The following is a 17517-nucleotide window of genomic DNA, read 5'->3' as shown; positions in this document are numbered from 1 at the left end:
TTTGACCCCTTTCCGTTTTAACAGTACAAATTCTACAAACACCCTCCGTATCGCCTTAGAACAGGCTTCCTCAACCTCGGCCCTCCAGATATTTTGAGACTACAATTCCCATCATCCCTGACCACTGGTCCTGCTAGCTAGGGATCCTGGGAGTTGTAGGCCAAAAACATCTGGAGGGCTGAGGTTGAGGAAGCTTGCCTTAGAATAATTTCTCCTGTATATTCCTCGTCTTACCTTAATGGCACATGTTAATTTATCATTAATAGCTATATCCCACATCTCTTTATACCATTCTTCCATTTTATATCCCACTTGTCCCTTCCACTTCCTAGCTATAACAATTCATGCAATAACGTTCCCACATCATCAAGGACCCAGTGATCAACCATTAACTAAAGCTTGAGTAAAATCAAATTATAAATGATTTTTCCAGATAATGCTTCAAAAAAGAAGACATTTTTGCTAATGAGGTTTCCCTCTTAGGCCCATTGGTGGAAAGTCCATTGCTTAATAAGTTAATCATTATACGCAATTGCTTCAGCAGAATAAGTTCCCTTAGCTCAGGGTTTATTGCCCTTTGAAAGTATCACATTGTCAGCAACCTGGCATGCATGTGTAACTGCTTTCAGCAAACTGTGCTTTAGCTGACTTGGCTTCCTTCACTTGGCCTTGTCTTCCTTTTGGTGGCCCAGATCACCTGGATGACATTGTACAAGCCAGAAAGGTACATACTGGCAGTAAACACCTATTTTATGTAGAAGTTTAGTATATATTGGCATATCATACATAATAGCTGCATTCAGGAAGAAAACCAAATTGTGTCTTGGGCCTACACGAGCAAACTTTGAGAAGCTTTGGGTCCTTTCACAATTTCCTCATAAACCATAATGGCTAAACCTACTTTTTTGTCCACACAAGGATTCCAAACCAAGATTCACAGTGTGATCACTCAGAAGAGCATTTCTTTTGTATAAAGAACATCCATATGCTGATCATCAGCTATGTTGCCTAAATTTCTGGCAACCCCATGTACTGTTTTACTGAAGATGAGAATAATCTACTTCATACAACATCTGGAAAGCTTTTTGTGCTGTTTCCGTAGGAAACTGGGTGGTTGCATGTATTAGCTCAGGGGTTGGCAGGTTTTTTTAGCAGTGGGCCGGTCCACTGTCCCTCAGACCTTGTGGCAGGCCAGAGAAGTGGCACGGGGGGGGGGGTGAGCTGGAAGAAGAGGTGAGGGGGGCAAGTCCTCTCCCCCAGCCCCAGCACCTACCTTCCCAAGGGCTGCCGCCACTACCACCACCGCTGCTGCTGCTGCTTCTTGTGGGTAAGCAGAGCGAGCTTATCCGCTCCGCTCTCTGGCGCCACGCCTGGTTTACCTCAGCGTGGCGCTGGGACATCTCTGCCAATCAAACACCACTGAGGTAAACCAGGTGTGGCGTTTGAGTGGCAGAGCCACTGCCACTTGGCCTCTTCCTCCCGTCGCCATCGCTGGGAGTCTTGGCTTTGCGGCGGGTTGTGGCTTCCTGGCACGGGCCTGATTTAAGATCCAGGTGGGCCTGATACAGGTGGGCCGTAGCTTGCCGACCCCTGTATTAGCTGCTCAAGGGTTCTCAGCTCTCCTTGGTCATGCATTCATACACAAGGAGTAGCTAACATGGTGCATTCCAGATGTTGGACCAACTCCCACCATTCTTGACCACTGCTCATGCTGACTGTGGCTGATGGAAGTCCAACAACAGCTGGAGGGCACCACACTGGCAACTCCTAGTGTAGGCACACACACAAACACACACACACACAATGTGCTAATCAGCCATCATATCCTAGGGTAGCTGTAACAATTCTAGTGATCATGATGTCTCTTTATCTGGGCAACCACATGGGAACACAGTTGTTGTTGTTTACATGTTCCTCATTCACAAACCTTATTTGTCCCCATTCTTGCATATCTGGGACTGTTTTTGTAGTAAAAAAAAATGTGTGAACTACCCAGAGTGTTCATAAATATACATTTTATTAAAGTACCGTACTTTTCTGTGTATAAGACTATTTTTTTTACTCTAAAATAATGTTCAAAATCTGGGCTCGTCTTATACACGGATAGTATCTCCCCCCATTTTCTTAAATCAGAGTCCTCAAAAATACCTGGGGGCGTCTTATAGATGGAAAAATAAGGTAATTGTTTCTTCCAAATGATGATCACATGTTTGTTACAATTCCTTACTTTTAGTTGCATGGAAATGTCTGTTTAAATGTATTTTTGTGAAAAATAAGTATTCATTATAAGCATTTATTGGCTGTTGCACTAATAGAACCTTGGGTGTATAGTATCATCAATACAGGTATACCAGCTGCAGTGGTCTACGCATGGCATTACTAGAAGCCTAGCTTGGTTTGAAGCTGCAAGTATTTAGTTGCAGTTCTAACTTTCTCCTAGAAATCTTGACCTTAAATGAATAAAAAAGCTAGCTAGATAACAGAAGATAAATATTTTGGGGAGACAGCTTATTTTTTAAAAAATGCTATTTATTTCAGAACATCGAATATATGTTTGGCATTGTTGGTGTTCCAGTGATCGAAGTAGGAGTTGCTGCTCAAGCAAGTGGAATTAAATATATTGGAATGCGCAATGAACAAGCTGTAAGTATCTTCAGTAGCCTTGTTTGCTAGCCAGGCCTCGAGCTGAGCTTATGCATAATCTGAAAATGAGAATGGTGCACAGTACTCAGTCACGTATAGTCTTTCACCAATGTTTTTTATATGTGGTTGTGGAAGCTGCAGTCTGTTACAGGAACCCCAGCATAGGGTGGGACAGAGGGCTTCTTAACATTTTCCTTGCCTTGCATCCTACCCCCCAACAAAATAATGCATCTTAGTTGCTTCCCCCCAAGGGAAAAATACTGTCATTTGATCCTAATAGCCCCCCCCCCAAATGAGTATGAATGTAACGACTCTGGTGGGGTATACTCTGAGAAGTATGATGTGACCACAGATTTTCTGACCACTCTGAACTCTGATCTCATGGCTCACCACCTGTTTCCAAAATGCAACAAATTGCCTTTGTGCTACAAATATTCTTGATTACAAAAAAAATGTGTGGCATATAATATGTACACACACACACACACACACACACACACACGTATACAGAGAGAGATATTACTGTATTTTTCCATGTATAAGACTAGGGTTTTTTTACCAAAAAATAAGGTTTAAAATTGGGGCTCGTCTTATACACAGGTAGTGCTGAGGCGTGTTTTCTTAATTTGGAGTCTCCAAAAATAGGGGGTGTCTTATACATGAGGACGTCTTATGTAATTTAGCTGTAAATGGTTTTGAGAACTGTCCCATGTTAATAAAGGTCCCGTGTTTTAACATTTGAAGAACCCAAACTGACAACTTGGTTATTATCAGAGGGCAGAGTAGCAAGAGGTATAGTTTGTTTTTTGAGGGGGCTCTGGCTGAAGCTTTCCATAATTCTTCCCGGTGGTGGCACATGTCAGGATACTGTATGTGAATTTCATTGAGTTACAGCAGCATAAGTTTAAAAATTGCGTAACCAGAGGCAGTGCTGACAAGATTGCCTAATTGCACGGGAAAGTGCCATTCACTCTACCTGCAAAGTTTTGTGTGTCGCTTTAGCTTGTCAGTTTCTTTGACAATGTGTCGTTGCCATGGCACCCTGCTTGTAAGGTACAAAGAGCCTTGCTAATGAAACGCCCACTCCGTATATCTTTAAACATTTGTACGTTGCCATGTTTTTTTTTTCAGAAGGAGAAGGGAAACACATGTCACATTAAATTGCCTTCTGGTTTCTGAGTAGTAATCATTTTCTCCCCTCTTCTGTTCGTCAAAGGTATTATGTAAAAACTGCATTCTCACCCACCATGTTGAATCTAAATTGCTACCTCAATATTCTACTCCTACGCTAAGCGCCATGTTGACTATTCATTCCTATGCTTTCTGGACTTACCTATTATTGGTTATTTAACCATTCCTGCTCATTCCTGCTCACATATGTGCATATATTTTGGGGTAGGGATTGAGGGCTTTCTATATGTAGAATATATTTACATCTATTCTAGATAACTGTTGTGGGGAGGATTGACTCCTTTCCCCAAATTATCAACCAAACTGCTTGAATATACTTTGCAATGCCATAGGCTCTCATATAAATTAGTGATATTATTAGTTTTGCCCAGTGCATAGATTCTTGTTTTGGAATATGACACATCTAGCTCAGGAGAAGTTGCACACCTCACGATTCTGCTAAATTTGCTCCTCATCCCACCTGCCCATAGCTGTCAACTTTTCCCTTTTTTAAGGGAAATTCCCTTATTCCGAATAGGATTCCTCGCAATAAAAGGGAAGAGTTGACAGCTATGCACCTGCCAGAACCTGATGTAATAGAAATTCTAGGCCGCTGAGGTGAAATTCTAGGCCGCTGAGGGGTGTGTTTGCAGTTCACATAAAGCCATGCTTATAATCGAAGAAGGCACTTAACCTCCTTTTTATATGTGACAGCAGCACCTAGAATAGTCTATGCGAAAAACTGGAAAGAAAAAGAGGTACCCACGAAAGAAATCTGGCAGAATATACTGATAGAATTAGCAACCATAACCACGAAAATAAGAAATAAAGATGAGATGCAACTAAGAGAAGAGTGGAAGCATTTTGGAGAATATATTAGAGACTACTATACTCAATTTAACCTGCAAGTAGGAGTTAACATATGAGCAGCAGATAATACTAAATAAAGGAAGATTAGAGACAAAAATGGGTAGATTATCAGAATATGCAGAAGATCAAGGTTAGCATGGAGAGATGGGAGTCTTAAGGAAAGAGATAAGTGATGGACAATGTGTTGTATGTATACAAGTTGTAAAAAATGTATAAATAACAATAAAAAGCCATGCTTTTCATGTTTAACTATGGCTTAATGTGAATGAGCACCATGCTGTTGCACGCTCTAAAAATTTTCCCTTTGCAGCTTCCCCACTCCTGGCTGCACTGCTCTGGAAGTGACACACTACAGACCTTGGCTTGTGATGCTTTTTGAACCCAGACTTGTGGTTCCCTCCATCCCCCAACAAAGCAGTAAACCAAGAATAAACCTTGGCTTCCACTTGGGGTTTGTTTGGTAAAAACCATGAGTCTAGGACAGGTCCAGACGATATAACAAGCCAACACTTGTGGCTTGTCGCTCCTGGTACAGTCCTGGTACAGCTGAGGAGGAATGGAGTGGGAACATGGAGCAGCCTTCAGTGTCACTCTTGTTGATTTGTGTCAAACCATAGTAAGCACTAACTGTGGTTTAATAGGAGGTTCAAACCAGGCCAATGACAAACGATAGTTTAAAACATTGGTTTTTTCTGTTGGGGTAGAAGGAAGCTGCCTGCTCTTTTTATTATTGTGATGTAACAGATAGCATAGAAATAGTGGACAGGAACAACCCTTAACATGCTTTGGAAAATTACGTCAGTCTGTCTTTGGTGCAGTGTTTCCCATTAATTCAGTGTGGCAGTTTCATTATCAGTAGTAAATAAGTTTGACATGCTTGCATGAATGTAACCATGGTATAAATGGGGGGACTTCTCTGGCAAATCTTTGTTGTCCTAATAACTTACCAATTCCAATGATTTAACTGCATTCTTGATGTTTCCTATGTGAACATTGAAACAGAAAAAGTGATGAGTGAGAGTGTGTGTGTGTGTGTGTGTGTGTGTGTTTGCAACCATTTCACACCTTTTTATTTTATTTACATCCTTATTTTATTTCTATAAATCCTTCTGGTAGCACTTTTTACTGAATGGCTTACAGCATAAAATAATAGACTACAGTTTTAAAATGTGGAAGTGAAAGCTGGACCATAAAGAAGGCTGATCGCCGAAGAATTGATGCTTTTGAATTGTGGTGCTGGAGGAGACTCTTGAGAGTCCCATGGACTGCAAGAAGATCAAACGCATCCATTCTTAAGGAAATTAGCCCTGAGTTCTCACTGGAAGGACAGATCCTGAAGCTGAGGCTCCAATACTTTGGCCACCTCATGAGAAGAGAAAACTCCCTGGAAAAGACCCTGATGTTGGGAAAGATTGAGGGCACAAGGAGAAAGGGATGACAGAGGACGAGATGGTTGGACAGTGTTCTCGAAGCTACAAACATGAGTCTAACCAAACTGCGGGAGGCAGTGGAAGACAGGAGTGCCTGGCGTGCTCTGGTCCATGGGGTCACGAAGAGTCGGACACGACTAAACAACAATAAAAAAACTTCCAGCAGAGAGAGAGTAACAGTGGTTCAGAAGTCAGGTTTTCAAGGGGCCTGGGAGCATGATAGTGTCTTTACTGGGGGGTGAAGTTACTATAAAAACAGCATAAGGCAAGCCTCCCTGGGAATAGTGTTACACAGTCGGGATGCCACCACTGAGAAAAGGCCACCCATTCCACTGACAAGACCTCAAAAAATGACCTCAATTTTCTTTTAACCTAAATTTTATTCCTCTGAGTCGTGTCCCAATCTGAGATGCATCAACTTTAGTTGTGCAGTTTCAACTACTCACAGAAGAGCTGGAAAGCAAAACAGGAATTGTTGAGTGTTCGGTTATAAAAAAAGCAGCCCCAAACTGAATTCATTTGTTGCACCCACTTTAATATTTTTGTAGAACAAGGTCGATTGTAACGAAACAGATAACATTCTTGTGTAATAGTTTCTAGACTGAAATAGCTGCCCACTCGAATCCAAGTAGTGAGTAGTGCAGTTTTGTTTCTGCAGTGCTGATGGAGCAATTTCTACCGTTTCCCCCCCTGCCTTGTTTAATTTCCCTACTGTTTCTCTTGGATGCCACCTGCTGGCATATGGGAAAAAATAGTCATAGAAGTAGTCCAAAGTGACTTTCCATGATACTGGTTGAAAAAACGTGCAGAGATTTCCATCTGTGTGCTTGCATAACACTTGTTTATGCAATGCTAGTGCAAGCAGTAGCACCTGGAAGATATGCTTTCAGAGGAAATGTTTCTGCTATGCAAAATGTTGGGTGATACCCTTGACTGGACAAATCTCTGTTTTTGTAAAGGATATGAGTCATCTACACGGTGCCCATGGGAGTGTGAAGGCATTCCCTTCTGCCCGTAGGTTCCACCTCCCCCTGGCTCCCCCCAGCTGAAATGAGTCTTAAAAGAAGCTTTCTATTGTAGCTATGAAAATCTGAGTTCAGAAGCTGTGTCAATTCTAGTTCACATGTGGACATCTTTGTGTGCTGAGCATAGTCCATTTACTTCAATTGAACATCCGTAGGAAGTCCTCTCAGCTTACTAGTTGGGGGTGTTTAAGGGTGACTTTTTGTTATAACTACCAAAATCCCATTCACCAGCTTGCTGATAAATATTTGTTTTATTTTTCAATAGGCTGCCTATGCTGCCTCTGCAGTTGGGTATCTGACAGGCAGGTAAGGTGCTTCCTTGTGTCAACAATTGTTTGAAATTGTTTGAAAGGCAAAAACAATCCTGGTTCTATCATCATCATCATCATCATCATCATCAGGAATTGATTTCTAGGACTTTGTAGTTGCCTTCCAGAGTTACAAGCTTTCACTGTTTGTACACCAGTGTTTTGCTATCTGTATACCTCTATCTACTTGCCACTTTACAATGTTTTCTCTACTGCAAACCTCTGTATATGTGCAGCAAGCGTTTCTCTCCATTAGTAAATAAAAGGCCACTTTTAGAAAATGTAACCTAAACAAACGTAAACAAAAAGGATGAAAAGGAAATGGTTGCTGAAGGTCCTGAAGTTTTCCATTCTACAAAAAGAATATGCACTTGCACATCAGCGTCCATGAGAATTTTTGGGGTTGTGGCCAATACTAAGGAGATACTTTCACAGAAAGGAGTCACACCCCTCCTCTCTTACTCATATGCGCATGCTTCCTCAGAGCCTCAGAGACTTTCCTGTATGATTTGTTGATTAAAATTTGTAGCCTGCCTCTGTCCTTCCAAATTGATTCTTCAGCTTGATGTCCTATGACAGTGTTTCCTCATGATGCCTTTAGAGTAATTTGCTTCCCTGCCTGCTAAATCTGTGTGTTCATTCCATACATTTTTATATACCTTCTTTGTTTTTTCCCCTTTGTCTCTAGGCCTGGCGTGTGCCTTGTAGTTTCTGGTCCTGGCCTCATACATGCTCTAGGTGGAATGGCAAATGCAAACATGAATTGCTGGTAATGAACCTATGGTTGTTGTTTTTTTGATCGACTGTTAGTCCAATTTCTAATTAATCTGAAGTTACAATACAAATCGTGTGTCGTGAAAGCCAGATAAAATGTCATTTTTCTTCTGCTTCTTTGCTCTCTCTGTGTGCTGTTTTAAGCAGGTAGGGCATTGCACTAGGACAGCATATAAATACATTTGGTGACTCGTCCATAGAATTCAGATCTTTTTTACAGCGGCCAAGTACATTATCACACAGGAAAAGAGCTCGATACTTTAGGAAATCTATCAGCTGAGTCATGTCGGCTATGTGACCAATATAATCACACCATAACATGGTTTAAAGATGTTGTTTATAACAGCATCTTATCCTTTAAGTGCAGTGTCTGTAGCACATGATAACATTATCGCTTGGTAACTATCATATCATCTGGTAGGGTAAGAGGCATCTTGTTTATCCAGTCATAAAAGAGCAGGCAAAAATCTCTTAATCTTTTTGCAGAACCAATTCAACCTTTCTCTGTGTGTGTTTCCCTCTCAAAAAAAAACCTGCCATCTGTAATATTAGGCAAACTGGTGATATGTTAAGTTGAGTCCTGTATGAATCTTGTTTTGAAGTGATGAAAGCTTGCAAGGCCAAATCATAAGTAAGATAGTGAGATTGGGCCCAAAATGATGATGGTCCTAATTCAAAAGATCCTCCCACACAGCAGCATTAATTGGAGTGCTCTTGGGAGTGCCAATTACCTGTGTTGGAAGGCAGGACTAGATTCAGCCTTCTATCTCCCCTTTCCTCTGACTCCCCCAACAGCTGGTGAGTCTGTCAAAGCTGAGCATGCTTACAATTTCTTAGAAGATTCCTGGGCCCAATCACCATGGACTGCTGGGTACCAAATGCTGGGTTTATGCCATGCTGCCATTTTGCAGGATCAAGGTGAAACTGTGTGTCGGAATCTTGATAATTCATGACCCCTGGTTCCAAGAAATGTTTTTTTCCCCCTCTCCCCAGGCCTTTGATTGTTATTGGAGGTTCCTCAGACAGAAATCAAGAAACGATGGGAGCTTTCCAAGAATTTCCACAGGTACACAGCTTGGTCACTTTTCCCTCTGTAAACGTGTTGCATGAAATGGTTTAGGGTATTCGATCTGTGGAACTGACACTGCTACAAATGCCACATAATACCCATTCCACATATGTAAGAAATTGATCTTTATGTGTGGTGGCCCCACACTGTGGAACTCCCTGCATAATGATATCAGGTAGGCAACTTCACTGTGCTGTTCTTGGCACCTGCTGAAACCATTTTTGTTTAGACATGCCTACCCAGATATCTGGGGACGCGGGTGGTGCTGTGGGTTAAACCACTGAGCCTAGGACTTGCCGATCAGAAGGTCGGCGGTTCGAATCCCCGCGACGGGGTGAGCTCCCGCTGCTCGGTCCCTGCTCCTGCCAACCTAGCAGGAGCACGTCAAAGTGAAAGTAGATAAATAGGTACCGCTCTGGCGGGAAGGTAAACGGCATTTCCGTGTGCTGCTCTGGTTCGCCAGAAGCGGCTTTGTCATGCTTGCCACATGACCTGGAAGCTGCACGCCGGCTCCCTCGGCCAATAAAGCGAGATGAGCACCGCAACCCCAGAGTCGGTCACGACTGGACCTAATGGTCAGGGGTCTCTTTACCTTTACCTTTTTTATCCAGATATCTAGAATGCTGGTATGTTTTTAATTTAATTGTGATTTTAATTTTCTGAATGTTTCACTGGATTTTACTAACAATTTTATTGTTTCATTCTTTTTGAAACCGCCTTGAGTTGTTTGTTTTACAATCAAGTAGTATATAAATGTTAGAAAATAAAATAAATATATATGAAATTAATGATTGAGTTTATTTATTTTATAAAATATTTTGTTATTCATTGTTGCTGTTTAATTTATGAATCATTTTCCTTGAGGCACCCCAAAACAAGTTACAATACAGCATCAACATGTATAAAACTATTGCATATACAAAACCAATTTAAAACAACTACCATCTCAACACATATATAAAATCACTTCAGATCCAATACAGATGCCAGCCGGGATAAAGATCTCCACTTAGAAGGCTTGTTGAAAGAGGAAAGTCTTCAACAGGTGCCAAAAGGACAATAGAAAAGGCATCTATCTGATATATAGTGGAAGGGAGTTCCAAAGGTTAGATGCTGCAGCACCGAAGGCCCGAGTCTGACATTTTGCAGAATGGACATCCTGATAGGATGGTATCTGTCACATGCCCTCTCTTGCAGAAAGCACCAATTGGTTGGATTTAAAGGCTGTTGTGTTTTTATGTAGAACCTTTCTTTTACTGAATATTGCATGTTAACATAGTGTTGTCTGGCATCAGCTGTGGTGCCTAATTTTAGAGGCTGCACGGCACTGAATTCCAGCTCCTGCAGAGCAATAGCCAGTGAGGGCCACTGCCGTCATTCCCCACTTGTGGGCTTTCCCTTTGGACACTGGGAAACAGGATGCTGAGCAAACCTTTGGTTGGGTCCAGCCGACCTACTTCCTTCCTTCTCACATGCTGTGAGAAAACGAGAAACAGGTAAAAGTTGGCTTTAGCATATGTGTTTGCTTGAATCTAGGTTGAAGCTTGTCGGCTGTACAGCAAATTTTCTGCCAGACCCAGCAGTCTTGAAGATATTCCTGCTGTAATTGAGAAGGTATGAAGCAGTTGAAAAGCATTGATGCTTGCTCCTCAGCATTCAGCTCTGTAGGCCAGGCAACCAGCAGTAGAACACAGTGGTACCTCAGGTTACATATGCTTCAGGTTACATACGCTTCAGGTTACAGACTCTGCTAACCCAGAAATAGTACCTCGGGTTAAGAACTTTACCTCAGGATGAGAACAGAAATTGTGCTCCGGCGGCACAGCAGCAGCAGGAGGCCCCATTAGCTAAAGTGGTGCTTCAGGTTAAGAACAGTTTCAGGTTAAGAACAGACCTCCAGAACTAATTAAGTACGTAACCAGAGGTACCACTGTATTACAGGGGCAGTGCATTATAGTAGATCGTAGGTGACATCCTGATAGAATTGGCACACCTCTCACTGGTACATCTCGAACAGTAAGTTGTAGGATCATCCTATAAATGTAGAAAACATCCAATGCTTTTGAAGATGTTAATACTTTACATGTGCTATTTTGTATATATAGTGGGCAGTGCAGCCCTCTGCATGTCTACTCAGACGTAAACCTCACTGGGTTTAATGGCACTTGCTCAGAGCCTAGCATGTGTTATAGGACTGCAGCCTAAAAGTGTAAATAATACTCCATTTGCTCTTAGAAAAACCTCTTGTTCATTTTTGTGAACTCTGCAATATTCTCCCAAAATATATATCCTATACAAAACACGCACGGAGTGCTTAACGACACTCTATAATCCCTCCAGATACTCTGTCATGGAGTAGCCTTGCAGGTTTATTTTTGTGGCTGACGCATTTATTCTCTAAACTTTCCAGGAAACAGTTTTGTAAAGTTCCCTGCTGCAACTGCTACGATTGTTTGAGCCACCGTTGGAGCCTTTAATCAATAGGAGTTTCAAGGAGTGTTGGCTCAGCCTATGGCGTGCGCTGGAACAAAAAGAATCCAGAGAAACTGAAGAACAGCTCCAGGGCATTTACATGGGGGTCATGTTACTTAAAATAGGCAGTCAGAAGGAGATTTTGACTTGGTTACTCCAGATATAACAGTGGCTACAGATGGCTGCAAGCTGAATCCAGCTGCTTTCTTGTTCTCCAAGCTGGATAATATGTTTAGCCATTGCCTACAAATTTGGAATTCATTTTATGAAATCTGGTGCTGTGTTTTTGTTTTGATTTGTTTAAAAAGTTTAATTATTGTAGTACATTTATGTTCTTTTCTCTCTCTCATCAATCTAGGCTGTCAGAAATAGCATCTACGGTCGCCCAGGTGCCTGCTACATTGACATACCAGGAGACTTTGTAAATATGCAGGTGAAGAAGAGCTCTGTCAAGTGAGTCTTTTATTATTAAGATGAGTGCTTGTTTCCTTTTTTGAAAAAAGGGTGTGTGTGTGTGCTAGATTGTCATTTTTCCTGTGTTTGAGACCCCTGCAGGAGTGTATTGCTGAGGGAAAGCATAAACTCTACATATCGAACAAACACAAGGAATTCCTCATAGTAAAAGACACTGAAGAGATATGGATGTGATCTGGCAGTAGCTTCCTGATCAACTGGGATGTGTTCAATCCAGCAGATTCCAGTTTACTTTCCTGAAATTGCTACTTAGCACACGCCTTTTAGGGAAGCTCCCATATTGATCACCCTTAGTCTGGTGCCTTCCAGCTGTTTTTGTCTACAAGTCCCACCTGTGCTACCTGAGACCATCCAAAACATGGAGGCAGGCACCAGGTTGGGAAGGCTGATCTAGAATAAGACATGGAAGAACTGAGCTCACCATTATTAGGAAGAGTCTTCAGATCTGGAAGAGACTCAAGCATATATGCCAGTGAACCAATGCTTAAATGGCATTCTGTTAAATGGTGAGACAATGCTGACATGAGACACTACATATTAACTGTTATTTTGAGTCCTGTATGATAAATCTAGGGTGAGGAAGCTTTTCTGGCAAGTGGGCCTGATTGTTATCTTCCTACCCACAACTGTCAGTCATCCAGCATCACAGTGACGTCAGGTGATGCTAAGCTTTGAAGCCCCGGTCTCCGGGCCTTCAAAGCGCAGTGCCAGGCTGTTTGGAAGTAGTGTCATGCCTTGCTCAATCTCCCACCCCACACTGTTCCGTAAACTTCCCATTCCAGAGGTTTAAAGAAGCAGCATGGACCAGCTTCTCTAAACTTTTTGGATTTTGGAGGTTTAAAGGACCATGTCAGTGGGGAGTATGCCTTGCTCCTTGTCCACCTTAAGGTCTTGCTTGTTCCCTGCCCTTAACCACCCCACATCTGACAGCAGGTATGATGTCAGGCTTAGGGCACCTGGGCATGGCTTCCCCAAAATGGGGAATGACCATTGGCCATTCTAGCTGCAGCTGAGGAGAGTTGGAGAGCCACAAATTCTCCATCCCTCTTTGCCCCCAGCCACCTTCCAACTGCGGTTCCTAGTGCTTCATTGAAGGTTCTTCTGGAACATTCCCTGACTTCAGTGAAGGCCTTTACGGTGGGGGAGGGGGACATTGGAGACTGCAGTGGGAAGGCAGAGGTTTGGTGCAGAAACTCCAGCGCTCACACAGAGAGCCACCATTTGCAGCTCTTTTTACAGCTCTTTACTCTTGTTTCTTGAGGAATCTTTGTGAGGGGGAAATAACCCTCGCCTGTATTTGACAGAAGTAAGCAAAGGAAATAGTGGGAAGTTGAAACAACAACAAAACGCTTACTTTGTTGAAAACGTTGTGTTCCAGCTGTTTGAAAGAAATCGGCTTAGGAAGGAATGTAGCTGGTGCCTGCTGGTGCCATTCTGCATGTGGCTTCCCACATGTTGCGAGGTAGAATGTGCAATCTGTATTAAGCATAGACTATGCTGCAAAATTGCTGGCTGTGGACTACCAGAAACTTATTACAGGGTAAGCGTTTGTAACAAACATATAATGAAATACTTGAGTTTCTTTTGGAAGCCATTTGTGTACGTTGGTAGAACAATGTTGCTCAGTAGAACAACATCTGAAGTAAAACACAAAGCAAAACTCGTCTTTAAGTTCTGTTTTTTTCTGTTTAAAAAGTGACTATAGTGACTCTTAATTTCAGGGTTGTGAGTTTGAGCCCCATGTTTGGCAAAAGACTCCTTCATTGCAGGGGGTTGGACTAGCAATTCTTGTGGTCCCTTCCAACTCGACAGTTCCATGTCTTCCTATTTCTTTTTTGAAAACAATGGCCTTTTCATTCTGCCTTCCAGATACATCCAGTGCTGCTCAGCACCTCCCATCAGCATGGCTGAAGTGGCCGCTGTTTCCAGGGCGGCTTCATTCATTGCACATTCCAGAAAGCCACTCCTAATTATTGGCAAAGGTAATCCTCTTTCAAGCTTATGGCTGGTCGTAAAGTACAGTGAGGGGGAAGTTTCCTTCTGTTGCCATGTTTAGACTATATCACAAAGTAAAATCTTCCTGAACGTTGGAGATGAACCCCCTTGAGAAAAATACAACGGCCTCTATTCAATGTCCCTTTGTTTATGCAAGAGACATAAGAAGAGTCCTATTGAATCACACCAAAGATCTATCTAGTCCAACATTCTGTTCCCGCCTTGACTAGTCAGATGCCTATGGGAAGCCCTCAAGCAGGGCACAGGCACAGTAGCCCTCTCTGCTCTTATTCCCCAGCAGCTGGTATTCAGATATAGGTAAAAGGCACAGGTAAAGGACCCCCTGGACAGTTAAGTCCAGTCAAAGGCAACTGCAGTTGCTGCATTCATCTTGCTTTCAGGCCTAGGGAGCCTGCATTTGTGGCCAGCATGACTAAACCTTTTCTGGCACAACGGAACACTGTGACAGAAGCCATAGCGCGCGGAAACACCATTTACCTTCCCGCTGCAGTGGTACCTATCTACTTGCTCTGGTGTGCTTTCAAACTATTAGGTTGGCAGGAGCTGGGACAGAGCAACAGGACCTCATCCCGTCATGGGGATTCAAACTGCCGACCTTCTGATAAGCAAGCCCAAGAGGCTCTGGTTTAGACCACAGCGCCACCCGCGTCCCGATTCAGATATATAGTAACGTGCAGCTATTGCAACTAGTACATATGGCTAACCTAATCTTCCCCAGCTAAAACTGATCACTGGCCAACTGAAAATGGATTTTCTGTGAGGAACGTATGACCCGGAATGCTACAGCTACCTTTGCCAGTTTTAAAACTAATTGATTTGTCAGTATGTGTAAGTGACTTCTGATTCTTACACGTTGAGCGGGGGGGGGGGGGGGGAATTCTTCATCTGACAGGTGCAGATATGTTAACAGTGTCAAGGAATCTCTTGTGGTGGTGGGTGTCTTTCTCAGGTGCTGCTTATGCACATGCTGAAAACAGCATCAGAAAGTTGGTGGACCAATGTGGGCTTCCATTTTTGCCTACACCAATGGGGAAGGGAGTGGTTCCTGACAACCATCCATACTGTGTGGCTGCAGCCAGATCTAGGTAAATATATGAATCAGATCTTCCCCTCTTGTCCAACACCGTAAGCTAAAGCATATATTTCTTGAAGATTCCGCTCTTTAAATGATCCCTTAATATAAAACACCAAATGCTTCTGCTTACAACTGAGTGTCAGGAAAGTAATCCAAGAAAATTCAAATGGAACCCTTCTGAATTTCTTTCAGCCTTACCAATATGGGACTTATCCATGCAGATGAAGAGTTATTTTAGGCATAGTCTAAAGCAGGCTTCCTCAAGCTCGGCCCTCCAGATGTTTTTGGCCTACAACTCCCATGATCCCTAGCTAGCAGGACCAATGGTCAGGGATGATGGGAATTGTAGTCTCAAAACATCTGGAGGGCCGCGGTTGAGGAAGCCTGGTCTAAAGTATGAATTGGAAGGTGTTTAGTATGTTCAGTACACTGTCCTCAAAGCTATGAAAGAGGGACATCTCGCTGTGACGCAGCATCTGGGTTGGCAGAATTGGTGGCTGGTGAAGCAGCAACCATGTGTCTCCCAATAGCATGGCAGTGCAGTCTAGGAGGTGGAGCCTGAATGAGTGACTGTAACCTACAGACAATGTGCCATCTGAGTGGGAAACTGTTTTCCCGGGCAAAAATACATCAAAATTTGAACTTCTGATTTTTCAAGTATCTTTTTAAATTTTAGTTCTAACATGTACAAAAATAATAACCATCAAATTCTTTTCTTTGTTTTTAACTATTAGGGCACTGCAGGGGGCTGATGTTATAATATTACTGGGTGCCAGACTGAACTGGATTCTACACTTTGGTCTTCCTCCAAGATTTCGGTCAGATGTAAAGTTTATCCAGGTATTCAAACAGAACCATAATAAAGAATCAGTCAGGGGTATGGCACAGTCTAGGGTGACTGGTTATTCTACAACTAGGTTAGTGGGATTTTTATTTATTACCTTTTTATGACATCCTGCATGAGGCTCAGGGTAGCATACACTTAGCTGAGCTGGAGCAGAAAAGTCCTCTCAAGTAATTAAATCAAGAAGTAATATATTATCCTTGATGTAGAGTTTTCTTGAAACGCATCAGGAGCCAGTTTGATTTGCGCAACTGTTTCTTCTTTTTCCTGCGTTTTTCTACCACCAGGTTTGAGCCTTCTGCTGCATTTTTTGCTCTTGGGGGCAGTTTGTCTCACGCAGCGTGACGGTTCTTATTATGCTGGGTTTAGTACAGCAGGTCCAAGCAAGGTATAGCAGCAGAAAGTTAACTTCTGTGGGGAAATAATGAGTGCAAACAACCTGTTCGTGTTCCTTGCTGTGAGCTGAAAAGAAATGCGAAGAGATGCATTCTAAGAGAGAAATGTTAGTGTGAACATTACCTTGTAACTCTTTTTGCTGTTTGCCATAATCAGACCTATGTTCAGGTTGTTGTCTTTTTACTTGACAGGTAGACATTTGTGCAGAAGAGCTGGGGAATAATGTGAAACCCGCTGCAGCCTTACTGGGTGACGTGAAAGCAGTGACGGAGCAGGTAACACATGAACACACAGATATCTTTTTATGTTTGGTTGGATTTAGGAATTTATAGCTTGATTTTGAACCATTTTTGGCTAGTGTGCATTATCAGTTAATTTCTTGGGGGCAAAGCTCACACTGATATATTGGGCAGGAGCCGATACCCACACATCATGGAATCATAGAATTGTGGAGTTGGAAGGGACCCTGAGAATCATCCAGCCCAACCTTCTGCAATGCAGGAATATGCAGTTGTCTGATACGGGGATTAAACCTGCAACCTTGGCATTATCAGCACCACGCTCCGACCAACTGAGCTATCCAGGCATGTTAATATCCCATCAATATATACCTCATCAATGGGGTAGAGATGGGGTGGCTAATGTGTGGCCCTCCAGTTGTGGTTGGGCTCAGTAAATCCCAGCCGGAATGGCCAAAGATAAAGGATGATGGGAATTTTTATTTTATTTTTAAATTTTATTTCTATACCGCCCTGCCAACCTAGCAGTTCGAAAGCATGTCAAAGTGCAAGTAGATAAATAGGTACCGCTCCGGTGGGAAGGTAAACGGCATTTCCGGGCGCTGCTCTGGTTCGCCAGAAGCGGCTTAGTCATGCTGGCCACATGACCCGGAAAAACTGTCTGCAGACAAATGTTGGCTCCCTTGATGCGAGATGAGCACCGCAGCCCCAG

At 42.7% G+C, this 17517-nt stretch overlaps 1 protein-coding gene across 3 annotated transcripts in view; it reads left to right on the top strand.

Moving 5' to 3' along the window:
- The window catches only part of HACL1 (2-hydroxyacyl-CoA lyase 1), a 34199-nt gene that overhangs the window by 5116 nt on the left and 11566 nt on the right, over nucleotides 1-17517 (top strand). For all 3 annotated transcript variants that reach the window (XM_080974813.1, XM_080974814.1, XM_080974812.1), the window contains exons 2-11: nucleotides 2539-2643; nucleotides 7404-7444; nucleotides 8135-8215; nucleotides 9214-9286; nucleotides 10826-10903; nucleotides 12120-12214; nucleotides 14105-14217; nucleotides 15201-15336; nucleotides 16061-16166; nucleotides 16758-16841. In XM_080974813.1, the coding sequence (XP_080830939.1) occupies nucleotides 2551-2643; nucleotides 7404-7444; nucleotides 8135-8215; nucleotides 9214-9286; nucleotides 10826-10903; nucleotides 12120-12214; nucleotides 14105-14217; nucleotides 15201-15336; nucleotides 16061-16166; nucleotides 16758-16841 (900 nt within the window). In that variant the 5' untranslated portion in view covers nucleotides 2539-2550. The remainder of the gene's footprint in view (nucleotides 1-2538; nucleotides 2644-7403; nucleotides 7445-8134; nucleotides 8216-9213; nucleotides 9287-10825; nucleotides 10904-12119; nucleotides 12215-14104; nucleotides 14218-15200; nucleotides 15337-16060; nucleotides 16167-16757; nucleotides 16842-17517) is intronic.

This window comes from Podarcis pityusensis (genome assembly GCF_964106645.2).
Source record: "Podarcis pityusensis genome assembly, chromosome: 12".
Taxonomy (NCBI): domain Eukaryota; kingdom Metazoa; phylum Chordata; class Lepidosauria; order Squamata; family Lacertidae; genus Podarcis; species Podarcis pityusensis.
Note: the sequence above shows the minus strand (reverse complement) of the source record. Positions and strands in the feature narration are given on the sequence as shown.